This window comes from Mizuhopecten yessoensis, unplaced genomic scaffold (assembly GCF_002113885.1).
Source record: "Mizuhopecten yessoensis strain PY_sf001 unplaced genomic scaffold, ASM211388v2 scaffold1689, whole genome shotgun sequence".
NCBI lineage: Eukaryota > Metazoa > Mollusca > Bivalvia > Pectinida > Pectinidae > Mizuhopecten > Mizuhopecten yessoensis.
In genome coordinates this window covers 280,638-293,953 of record NW_018404172.1, presented here as the reverse complement: position 1 = coordinate 293,953, position 13,316 = coordinate 280,638, and the positions used below count along the sequence as shown (strand labels likewise).

Sequence of the window (13,316 nt, the reverse complement as noted above, 5' to 3'; positions counted from 1 at the left end):
ACAATTTCGGTGTTTTTAGCTCAGATATAGGCACACAAACATTTCTAGGTGCAGTATGACATAAGGAAGTAGCTATTCGGTTTACAGAAAGTTCTCAAAATTGGAAAGAAGTGAGGTCATGATTTTATTTCTACTTTGTTAATGTCCCGCCCAGTCAACTGAACTGCTAAGATAGTTTTTAGTTTAAACATATGTATTGCCAAAAGTAGACTAAAGGATTAGGCACAAGTTATTACAACTCATCAATGCCGTCTATTAATTTAAATTGTAAATACAATTTGAACTCAAAATACCTTGCTGGTTTTTATAAAGTTTTGCCGCACATATCTAAAAATGTTTGCGCTAATAAGGTCCACGCTCTAGGTCGAACCACCTATACGCTCTAGATGAGCGTAACCCATGGATTTCGAGGATGGAAGGTGATGAAATCCGATAACTCGTGCAATACATCATGTTATTAAAGATGCCTATAGTTACAACACTTTATAAATCGCCGCGGGTTATAAAATTAACCGTCACAGGGGCTTATATATACTTCGTTTAGTCCTTATTTATAATGACTAATTAATGAATGCCGTAAATTGTTTAGGATTTTGCCAATGTTAAGATATTTGCAACATCAAAATTGTGGTGATTTATTTATTAATGTAATCAAATACATTTTATAAGTACTTCACCCGATTCAGCCGATTTGAAGTGATAAAATTGCCAATTTTAGCATAAAAAAAAACATGAAGAGTTATCCGTCATAGTACTGGCTTTTCTCCAAAAGGTGGCAGCTTACCTTAACAACAGAACGGAGTAGCTTTATTGGTTAAAGACTCTCACGTGACCATAAACTTTGGTTGCGCGCGCCGATACAATCAGTCTATATTCCTGACAACGAAAGTTAAGCAGTGTTTATAGATCCTCTTGATTATTTCAACGAAAATGTCAACAAAAATCACCATGTTACCAGAGCAATGCAAAATATTGATGAGGCACGAAGTTCAGAAGCAGTTTGAGTCCGGCAGAGGGTAAGTTTAATTTGGATTCCATCTCTAAGGTACAAAATAGTAGTGATAAACAAAATGCAGACCAAATGATCAGCTGATTCATTCATCATATATATATATATGCCTACTGAGTAGGCCTATTGTACTGTGCAATTTGTTGTGTTTTAATTATTCTACCAATAGATCGTAGTTTTTACACACAACTTGAATGGGTTAAGTGGTTTTTGCATTATAAATATGACATGTATTCATTGCGTTTGGAGGGAGTCATAAAACATTGGAAGAACTCCTTTACAGTCTTCGAGTCACTGGTGAGACTAGGCAGATTCATGCTAAATGACATCAGACTATCAAGTCAGGAAATAGGCACTGTCAACGGTGTTATGATCAAATTGGTTTTGTTAAGGTTAATTTCTCTTTAGAATGTAAAACAATGGAAGAACCAAGAGTCCTCATCCTGAACATAGATCAAAATATAGGAACAACCAAATAAATCTAGCTCCTGTCATGTCAAGACAGCTTGTTGTGTCAGCCTGTCACATATGGTATTTTACAAATATACCAGACTTTTAATTGTTCAAGCCACTTGAATTTAATTGGCATTATAAAGCCCCTTCTCCTAAATAATTTCTTATGTGTATTCCAAATTTCATTGCAAACTCACTTTATTTTCCCGAAAAATATGTGTGTGATATTTCCCCAAAATCACAAGACACGAACCTGTCGAGGGTACCGAGGTATAAACAGTTATATACAGGTCTCTGTGATCCTCAATTTTTATATGGTTTTAGAATGTGATTAAACACAGGAAAAAAGGTGTTGCTGTTATTTATCAATTTGTATACAGTGTACAGTACATTTATTATATATTGAACATTTAGATCACCAATCATCTTGTACCTTAAACTGTTTAAAACAATTTTCAAAGAAGCACATTTAAAGTCAAGATCACTCTCCCATGTATATATTAATTGTATAAAAATATTTAAAAATCTAAATTTATTTACCGTACCTACCCTAAATTTTTCAAACATGTTACAGGAAACACTTGTTTTTTTGCTTGGCCTGACCATATTTATATGATGAATTCATATTGCTACAGGGGTGTAAAATTCCACTTGCTTAATCCTTTAAAGTTCCAACAAATGCAAAATTTTCAAATACTTGCCAGGGAAAGTACACATTTTATTTTGCTCTGTTTCATGTTAGTTATATAATTTGTGATATATACATGAGGCAAACAATTAGAATTCCATTTTCTTGTGCCTTTTTAATGCCTGCTAGACTGCTTGCCCTGAGCATGTGGTGTTTTTTTTTCATCTGTCATAACCTATGAGTAATTCATTTTGCTATTCCATCCACAGATTGATAGAAGTGGTAATGAAGGTACTACAGACACACACGAAGTCCTTCAAATCACAAGCAAAGGAAAGAGATGAGGCAGATGGAAATCTGAGACAGCTTGGAGGTAACAGAGAATATTCTCATATAAACCACAGCAACATACCACTAATTTACATGAAGATTTATTTTTAGCTTTATCTCTTACAAGTGTAATATGTTGGTTCTAAATGTAGACTTTTATAGATTTGCCATGAGTTCATTCTTGCCAATAGTATGATAAGATACTAAGTTTTCTTTATAATGTCTACTATTACAACAGTTGTGGAATCAGTCACCTGTCAGTATTCCACTTACCGGTAAGTTTAAATACATGGTGTTGTTATAGACATGTTTTTCATTTTATTATCAGGTGAGCATGAGGATATTAGGGAGGTGTTGCTGACCCTAGCTTCTCTACAAAAAGACACTAGCACTTCATTGACGGAGCTAAGCAAGAAATTAGATGGACCTGTTCGCACGCTGAATAGGTACAGATTTTTTCCATTATGTGACTTCAAACGTTGACACTTCATATCATTGATTGATAAATATATAGCTTGTTTGTTTTAAAAAAAGAACCCCATCTTTGATGACAATAAATGGTTCTTGAGTACTACATACACAATAAGGTGTCCCACACCGAGACATACCCCTGAAGGAGATCATTACACATATTTCACTGCATGTGCCAAGTGTCTGATGTAGTTAGTGTAAGTAATGAATGGTTACTGGTTAGATATAAATCAGTTGATGAAGCAAAAGTTTATCATTGAAGAAACGTATGGGCTCCAGATGAATACCAGTTATTAGTTATGTTTGGCAGAATACCAATAAAGAGTAAAATAAAAGGGGACACCCTCAAAATTCCCAGGTGAATGATTGAGTCTTTCTTTTGTGTTGTAATAAGACCATGTTATCCTGAGAGTATAGAACTATTTGCTTGATAGCATACTGATCTTAATTACTCTCAGTATCAATATCATATATGTATGCAATAGTTAATCCATGAAAACTTCTCTAACTTTTTATTTAATTTTTTAAAGGTGGTTGAATGATCCTTCAACAAGGGAGTCTGAATCCTTCATTATGGAACAAATTGTGAAATTGACGGATCAACATTCTCAAACAATGGTCAAAATCTCCAAACTACATAAGGTACTTTTGAAATGGATGTTTTTGAACTATTTCTGTAGTTATGTTGTATGTACTAGAGCTTAAGGTAATAGGATTGTGTCACCATTTCTCAGTAGAATTCTTAAAATTTTGTAGTTATATTGCTTTAAAGTAAAGAAAATTTTCTGCCACAAAAAAAAAAATAGTTGTCAGAATTTTAAGGATTTTAAATGGAAATTTATGTAAAAAGGAGTGAATTTTGAAAAAAAAATGAAAGACACAATAATTTTACAAAATAATGACAAAAATGATACTGACATATATAAGTATTGCATTAATGTATATCAATTTAATAAATGCTGAAATTGCGTAAAATTAATTCTCTATACACGATATAAAAATTGACATTTTATAATAAAACCATATACACATAGTAATTGCAGGTAAGAGTTATCGTTCTTGAAAAACTTCACAGTAGTGAAATAGGTAGCCGGTTTCCTGAAGTAAAGAAAAAATGGACACATGTGACTCATTGATAAAAAAAAACCTGAATCAATGCCTGGATTGCTTTGAAATACTTTAATATTGAGAGAACACACTGTTCTGTCAATAATAAACATACAATATTCATCAATTTAATATTAAACATTAGAATTTTGCGGAAATTGTGATACTGTCTCCCTACATTGGATTTTCAACTAGGGATGTACTTCCTGTTTCCGATTATCAATACACTCCAATGACCTTAATCAGATGAGCTAATTATGACCATGATAAAATGACCAAGAAAGTTGAGCTTCTGTAATTAAACTTGATTAACTTTTATCTTGTCGTGAAAGATGAAGAAAAAAAATGGCAGATGACTTGGAGTCACATTCCCAGTATGACTAGAATTTTCAATAACAGTTTTCAGACAAAACTTTCCTAAACAGACAAAGGGTTATGAAATAGATATATTATTTGTGTATTTGACATTTATATTGACATGTAATTGAAAGTATTTTTGTATTTGACATTTGATATTGGCATGTAATTGAAAGTATTTTATTGTAAAATATTTCTACACTGGACATTTTTTGCCTAGAAACATATTTGCCCTTCATCAGTAAAATCCCTATTTGCCCATTGTATTGATATGTATAGATCTAAAGCCAAGTACTTACATTAGTGATCAGGCACTAGGGAGTTATCAGGGTGTTTTGGGAAATAGATCCAGGGTCCACATGGGAAAATCTCCACACAAATCTGTTAATTTTCATATGTCAAAATCCTGAAATGGAATGCATTATTACTTTTGTCAAAATGTCTGATACTATCCTTGATAAAATTCATATATGAACTTCTCTTAACAAACTGAGAAAAAAAAGGATTGTCTAACAGACCTAAAAAGGCAGCTGATAAACCTCTGCCTTGCATTTTAATTAACATTAAGAGCTATATATATAATTGGTACTGATGATCGGTATATAAATTGATCTCTTTCCTAGTATTTTCTGCAAATTAAGTAGCAGCAAATAACCATGGTATGAAATACAATACAACTAATAAATAAATATTTAAACTCAAGACTTCAATATGGAAGCCTAACCAGGGCCAATCTCATTAAAACAATCTTACCGTTACATATTAAAACTTCATTCCATTTTTTTTCAATAATTGATAAAACAGATCTTCAGTTTAGTCACTTTTTCCAATCAATATTGTCATTCACTGACAAGTTTCTGTTCTTAAAAAAGAATAACTTAATTGGAAGGATCTTGGGTGAACAATGTACTTCTAAGCAATATAATTTGTTTGCATTTAATTATTTTTAAGGTACACAATAAGAAAAGACACATACTGGAAAAAGTCCAGCAACAAATTGACAGCTATCCATTCAGTGGTCTAGACAATATAAGTGTTTCTGAACTGAAGATAAAAATGGAGCACTTCAGGGTGGAGGCTCAGGCTGCTGGACAACGGTACCACCACGCTCTGGACGCTGAACTCAGAAACAGGCTAGAGTTCATCAAGGTAAGGTTTAGTATAAAATGTTGATTGTTCCTGGTGTTTTGACCTTGTAAACTTTGATTTTCATTTTAGATTTATGATAAAAATATGTCTTAATTTGAACAAATACCATAAAAGGGTACCTTCTCTACAACCTTTTGAGAAAAACCAGGCAACCTAAATTTATGGCATTTTATTTTATCATAGTCAAATAGTACCTCATTTTAAAAAAGATTTCATTTGTTTGACAGGATGCAGAAGAACTGGAGTTCCTCTTTGTCAAACATGAGGAAAAGCGCCTTTTGACCTTAGTGGATTGCATTGGAAAGTATTCCAGTATTCTGACAACATACAACAACCCTCGGTAACCTTTATTTTATATATACATGTATACTCGGTATGTGACATTTTCTTCTGTTACCCTTGACAGGTGTGTTCACCCTTGTTCCGGTGTGAGATTTCCTTTTCTCTTACCCTGGACAGGTGTATCCACACTTTTACCGGTGTGAGATTTCCTTTTCTCTTACCCTGGACAGGTGTACCCACACTTTTACCGGTGTGAGATTATAAGACTCTTTCAAATGTACCGGAGGTGGATAGAGAATTTCTCCCGATGGGATTATAAATTGGGTTTTACCCCAATTATGATCCCTGAGGGAGGAATTCTCTATCCACCTACTGTTACAAATGAATGAGTATGTTCTCTCTCATATCTACCATTAAGAAACAAATACTTCACCTCTCAATGCCCACAGACAGTTGCCATCTTCCAGTTTTATTTAAATACTTTCTCCGTAATTTAAATACAAAAATAATAGTAGAAATAAATTCTCCATACCCTCAAACTGCAACTTTGTTGCACGCTTAAAAACAACACATTTCCATGAAAATTCTATGTTTTAGTTGTTAATCAACTTTCTATTTTCTAAATGGCATTTTCTAAGCCGCATCTTTGAACCTCATCGCTACTTACTGTACTTCTCATTTAGTGCGCAGAGAAACATAGTTCCTAGTTGAAAATAGAAAACAAATTATCCTTTCGTTGTCAAATTTTTTATTCATGACATGATCATGAAATTAATCAATAAAAATGAAATTATAGATACAATTAATAAATACAGAGCTTGGCGAATATTGGGAGTTGCTCCCCTTAGTTTTTGTATTACTACGCGATGTGATCAGCCCATGTAAGATAGACTCAGCAAGCATGGTTATCTTACATGGCCAGCGTTATCTTACGTGACTGGATGTGAGAGAAATCCTTGTCTCACGCTAGGGTTGAGACGGGGGATTCCCCTATTCATTAAAATAGTATGACGTCACATCAACAATACAATGACGTCACATCAACAATCCATCAATGTCATGTCAACCCTGAAATTAGCCTGTAACATTAACGTTACATTATGTATATATTCACCCCCTTGAGGTTGAGATAGGGGAATCACAACCCTTGCGGGAAAGATTTTTATGTTGCCAAACACTCGGCAAGCCTTGTGTTTGGTAACTTAATAACCTGCCCTTAAAACCTCGATATAATGCCCATCATTTTATTTGCCACTTGGCTAACAGCAAATATTATTCAAGGTCTGCTTTTCCTTTTCTCTTAATTCCTCTGTAGTCTTTCTGCATGTATATATATATATCTATGAAAAGAATTAATTCATTTTTGAATAAAAAAGAAAGATTTTTTTTCAAATATATTTTCTTTCATTAATGTCACTGTCTTTATGAATGTTCAGGTTAGTTAGTTATCCCTATGTTATTTCCTCTGTTTGGAAAACTGATGGAAATATGTGATGTGTCTCATCTGATGATGAACTCATTTATTCTTACTTGATTTACAAATACCGTTACATTTCTTTCATTTTTTTTCTTTTCTTTTCTTTCAGTTTTGCAATTATTCTGAAATAATGTTGTATGAAAATCTTTGAACTATGACAAATGTTAATTTTGCGTTTTCAGTTTCTATTTCTAATATCATCACTCTCTTTCTCTCCCTCCTCTGTCCTCTGCTTTTGTGTACCTGTCTTTGCTGTGTCTGTTCTCTCCTTCCACGGTTTCCGCTGTGTCTACCTCCTCCTTTTGCTGTGTCCTTGCCTTCCTACTGCTTCCCTCTGCTGTGCCATCACTGTGACCACCTCCTCCTTCCGCTGTGTCCTTGCCTTCCTACTGCTTCCCTCTGCTGTGCCATCACTGTGACTACCTCCTCCTTCCGCTGTGTCCTTGCTTTCCTACTGCTTCCCTCTGCTGTGCAATCACTGTGTCTACAGAGATAAGACTCTGCCCATCCTCACAGACCTGACTGAATTGTCCATGATTTACAGTCCAGATGACGAGATTAAGAAATGTCTAGCCCGTGGTTGTAGGGATCTCACCTTCCCTTTTCCACAGGTGCCCAACACATTTAATTCTCACACAGGCTTCTATATTTTAAAAAAAAAATCGTCTTTATGATTTTGTTAGCTAACTCATATCCATGTCTTTTGTGATGCCTCTTTATTCATATATCAAAATTAATTTTACTCAGTTCAATTCAATTCAAGTTTATTTAGTAAAAAGGTACAACAACATAACAATTTCATATAGTACTCAATAAATGTTTTGGCACTAGTAATTTATATAGGTGATTCCATTATAAAACATGTAAATGTAAAATTGTATCAGTCTCTAAAAAATAAAAGTTATCACAATTTTATAAATTACAAGGTAGGTAACGGTTATTCCCTTAAAAACCAGGATTACCCAGAAAGCCCTGAAGCTTATTTTCACTGGGAAAATATACTCTCTTAAGAAATGACTTTTCTATGTTTACTTGATGGTGAACATACATGCACCAGTACTAACACCAATCCTTTACATAGGTCTTAAAGGAGGACTTTGTATCCAAGAGCACCAGCCATCACGCTGGACAAGATGACCAAAAACTGGACTTGGAATCAATGGTATCTAGTGTTACTTCCAAAGGACAGCTGACAAGGACTTCGGATACTTCAGGTGTGTAATAATTTCACCACCTAAAACTGTATTTATTATACTTGTTTTGGGCTCTCTATGAAGGTTAATGAAGACTGGGGTTTTCTCCTTATTTATGAATTCGTTTCCCACTGCAGCAGAGACATGAATGTCTCTTTATTCTACTTCAAATTCCCATGAATAAAATGGTATGTCTTTGACCACTGGTCACTGTATCAGCAGATAATATCTGATGGTAGCTTTGGGTTCATTTAGTTACTTATTGTATGAACTGATGGAGCAACATTTGGTGGAGGAAGTTTTTTTAACCAACTTAACCAACCAGACTAATACACATTTCCTGAAATTATAAACCTAGATCTGGAATAGTCTGGAATTTTAAGATAGCATTCAACTTATGTTTTTCAATTTCTTGGCAGTGCCCTCATTAGAGCAGACATCATTATTCTCATTCATCAGTTCGGATTTAAAAACTTTTTTTTTTCAGGCAATGCCAACAGGCGGTTCGATGAGAAGATTGATGACAGATCAAGAGATATATACACCCACTGCTTGGACAGCAAAGCTTCCTGTCTTCCATTCAACCATGGCAATAGCAAAAACAGTGGATCAGAAATTCACTTAAATACGCCAAAAGACATGCCACAAGATGATTGTAGCCAATCTGACAGTCCTCAAGGTTTACCTTTGGTACCTAAACCATACCTGTATGAGGACATTCCTGTTAAAACATCCCCGAGACAACCGAAAATGGAGGGACTTCCACAAATTGCAAGTCCAGAGACCGCAGTTCATAGGATTATGTCCAGAGATGTAAAGACACCCGTCCAGCTTTTGAGAAGTGACTCAAGTCTAGATAGAAATCTGCTACCTAAGCTGCCCAGATCCATAATCGGAACTCCTGAGATGACAAGTTCACAACATATCAGGGAGGCCATGAACCAGTCTCCAAGCAAACCAAGACATCATGTGGATAATAATCTGCCATTAATGCCCAAGCCAATGGTGAACAAAAACAATGTACCAACACTGAGGTCAGAGTCTCGAAATGGTTCCTCTTCATCTCATCCTGCTTTTAGAGCAAACTCCAGAAGGGAAGCCAATGTGCTGCCTAAGATGCCCAGTTCAGGAAAAAACATGTTGTCATCTCCTTTCAATGCTGAGAGCAACCAGGACAATGTCAAACCAGGGGAACTGCCACCATGGGTCAAATCCCAGACAACTTTCCTACCCCGGCTATCAAGGACCAATGAATGCAGCATGAAGAGCTCCAATCTTCAGCCAAATATCATGGTTGACACTGTCCCTACTAAATTACCTGTGATGTTCATGCCTGGTACTAATACAGCCAATGCCCTTAGATCATATTCAAGGCCAGAAAGTCAAAGTACCGTGCCTGCTGTGCCAAACAGGAAAGGGGGCTTTTCTATCTTGCCATCAAAGCCCAAAGTGTTGATGGACATTGGAAATCCCCAAACTGCCATGGTTAGATCTACAACAGAGAATGTGGCTTCAGACACTCTAAGATCTCGCCACAGGGTAGGAGTGGTCAGGCAGAGTGGTCAAGTGGACAGTGGTATTGCAGCTGGATTTCGCGGGAGCTCCAGCAATAGTGATTTCAAATCCCAGCAAGGGTCGTCTAGTGCTTGTCAGGGACCACATGGAAAGATAAGTATACCTCAGGGAACACACAGAGTAGTAAATACTTCCAACAAACAACAACGAATGGCTAGGGCTCCTCATGGACCACGGGGAAAAGCTGATGGGGCCCCATATGTAAGGAAAGTCTCGGATACATTATGTAGCAACCCTCCTAAACAGCCCCCGTTAGCTCAGACTGGTACCACTACAAGCAGTTGGACAAGAAAGGAAAACCTTTTAAACCAGGGCAGTCTGTCATGTGTAGAGGGTAACAAGAAGGAAAAGTGTCCAGAACAGGTCCAAATCAGTAATGCTGACCGCCTCCTTAGCAAATATGATATAAGGAACCTTGGGCTTGGGGACAATGAGGAAGAGGAGAAAGAAGATGTCTGTAAAAGGGCAGATGAGCTGTTGGCTTTGTATGACATCAGGAACATCTGCTCAGAGAGCAGTCTTGTAGAGCAGGAGGTGTAGGGACACCGGCTTATTGATATACAGAAATCAGATTAGAAGAAAAGTACTTTTTAATAGGAAGCTCTGGAAAAAAGATCAATATATATGTTTTTATGATATCTCTGATAAGGTAAAAGCAAAACATTGCTTGGCTTTTAAAGATTCTGCATCAGAAAATGAAAAGGAACTATGGAAATTCTAATACTGCATTCAGAAAAAAAGATTTTGAAAAAAAAAATAAAAAAAAATAGGACCAGAATGCATTGATGAATATGTGATGAAATGTGAAAAAGAAGATATAAAAGTAAGAGTAGGTTGTGATCATACATACAGGAGTCATGTACACCATCCATTCTTCAGCCCCATTTAAGGCAGGCAGGTCCTTGAAGGGATTGCTCTAAAGAGGTTGTAATAACATGGTTGATATGAAGGTTATATTGAAATGAAGGTTGTTAAAGGTATTTTAAAAAAACGTTGAGCATTTTACATAAAAGGTGGAGGTAATTGGACTTGTAGATGTTGGTGGATTTACAAGTAAGATATTGTGGTTATTGAAACTGTTTCTTCAGGTATTGTTGATGGTGTTTCAAAAGTGTATGAAATGATGTGCTAGATATGGAGGTTATTGAAGGTATGACTTCAAAAGATCAAGCATTAACATAAAAGATATGAAGGTTATTGAAAATGTTGGATCTAAAGGGCTTAGAATGTATAAGTAAGAATGAAGGCAACAGAAGGTTTTGCTTCAAAGAAATATATCTAAACATTTGATAGATATTGTGGAATAGTTCAGATGTTTGAGTTTTTACATAAAATAGCAAATACCAATATGGAAGTTCTGTAGATATTGCTTCAAAATTATGAGCAATTATATACAAGATATGTGGGGTGGTGAAGATACTCAGTTTTAAAAGGATGAACATATTTTTTGTAGATGCTCCTTCCTATGTTTGAATAATTACATAGAAGGTATGGAAGATGCTGCTCCAAATGTTGAGTACATGAATACGCGATGAAATCAAGGCATTGCTTTAACATTTGTGAGTTTACACAAAAGGTGAAAGCTATGGTAGATGTTGCTTCAAAAACTGGAGCATTTACATGTAAGATATGGAGGGGATTTTCTCAGAAGGGATATGGAATATGTGCATAGAAGGTGGAGGTAATTATAAAAGATATTCATTAACAAATTTGAGCATTGACATAGAAGAGGAGGTTACAATGTGATGAGTAACTTTTTGATGGTGCTTCAAAGGTTTATGGTATGATGTGCTCGATATGGAAGATATTTAAGGTACATATTCAATAGACTGAGCATTGACATAACATATGGAGGTTATAAAGAAAAAATTGCCTCTAAAGAACGAGCATTTACGGGTAAACTATGAAGGTTTGTGCTGAATATTGAGGTAATTGCAGGCGCTTGCTAAAGATGTTTGAGTATTTACAATGTGCTTTTAAGGGTGGAATATTTACATACATGATGCAGTTTATTGTAAAAGTTGCTTCAATAGTTTAAGGCATACCATGCTTACAAAGAAGTCATTGAAGGTGTAACCTCCAAAGGTAGGAGAGAAATACATGAGATATGGAGGTATCTGTAGATGCTGCTTCATAAGTTGAGGAATTAGCTGTATGATGTTGGGGAAATTGCTTCGAAATGTTGAATGCAGCAACTTGCTGGATATTGAGGTAAATGAGGTTTTGCTTCAGACATTTGAGTATTTACATTGAATATGGAGGTTTGTCAATACATTATCATGGTTCTAAAAGTTGAATATTTACATAAGAGATGGAGAAATTAATAACTGCTTCATAAGTTTGAGGAATAACATGCTTACAAAGATAACAAAGTCATTAAAGGTGTTGCCTCATAAGGTAGGAGAACAATACATAAACCATAGAGGTATTCATGTATGTGTCAATAGTTAGCTTACTAAAGGTGTTGGTCAAAATGTGCTCCAGATATATATGGATTGCATTGAAGGTATTTAGCTTCAAAAACTTGAGCATTTCCGTAGAAGATATGGAGGTCATTTCAGATGTTGCTAAACACACTTAGCATTTGTATGTTGGTAATGGAGGTTTTTGAAGATGCTGCTTCAAATGGTTAATGAGAAATGGCATTGGTTGTACAATGATGTGCCAAGTATAAGCCAAAGCTTGGCTTAATGAATGATAATAATACTAAAGAGGGCTGGATTTATTGATGTAACATTGTTATTGCTAATATAAAATGTATTAAAACATGACGTTTATAGAACTTTCTGTGGTGGTGTTATTTCTTGACAATACTTAAACATACTTGTTTTTAGCTCACTCCAGTTTTGGCACTTTCTAATAGATTAGTGCATGGATGAATTGGCTCATTCTCAACATAAGCAACAGAAAACTAGACACAGAATATTAAATTAGTGCAATAATCATCAAGTACAATATCGTAAGTATGAAAAGTGCTAAAAAAGATTGCTGCTAAAATCTGTATGTTTAGTGTACGTAGTCTCAATGCAATGTCTATCTGTCGAAAAATAGCACTGGCTTCTATACCATGAGACATGATGCATCAAACTGCATGACCTAAAATATTTTTAACTCCTGGGTCTGTCCTAGGTTTCAGGTCACAAAAAAGAATCAAAGGTCAAATCCTAATGACTGTCCGGGCTGTAACATCTGAATGACTCGATGATGTTAGTGAAGCTTCATTGATAGTTGTATCATGACAAGACAATATTTCACATACAACTTTTGATCTTGCCCAAGTTTCTA

General features: G+C 35.3%; 1 protein-coding gene across 1 annotated transcript; it reads left to right on the top strand.

Annotated features, from left to right (window-relative positions):
• The first annotated feature begins 840 nt into the window (after positions 1 to 840).
• Positions 841 to 12,807, top strand: LOC110466635. The gene is made up of 9 exons (XM_021523272.1): positions 841 to 1,016; positions 2,360 to 2,463; positions 2,749 to 2,866; positions 3,422 to 3,533; positions 5,307 to 5,504; positions 5,732 to 5,844; positions 7,754 to 7,874; positions 8,345 to 8,477; positions 8,944 to 12,807. Exons 1-9 carry the CDS (start codon positions 931 to 933, stop codon positions 10,569 to 10,571), a joined length of 2,613 nt encoding a protein of 870 aa, XP_021378947.1. The 5' UTR covers positions 841 to 930; the 3' UTR covers positions 10,572 to 12,807.
• The last annotated feature ends 509 nt before the right edge of the window (positions 12,808 to 13,316 follow it).

Excerpts from the sequence above, each read along its gene's own strand:
- LOC110466635 (XM_021523272.1), top strand. The coding sequence starts at position 931 with ATGTCAACAAAAATCACCATGTTACCAGAGCAATGCAAAATATTGATG. Across the intron at positions 7,875-8,344 it reads TCACCTTCCCTTTTCCACAG|GTCTTAAAGGAGGACTTTGT; the intron begins GTGCCCAACACA and ends TCCTTTACATAG. Across the intron at positions 8,478-8,943 it reads AAGGACTTCGGATACTTCAG|GCAATGCCAACAGGCGGTTC; the intron begins GTGTGTAATAAT and ends TTTTTTTTTCAG.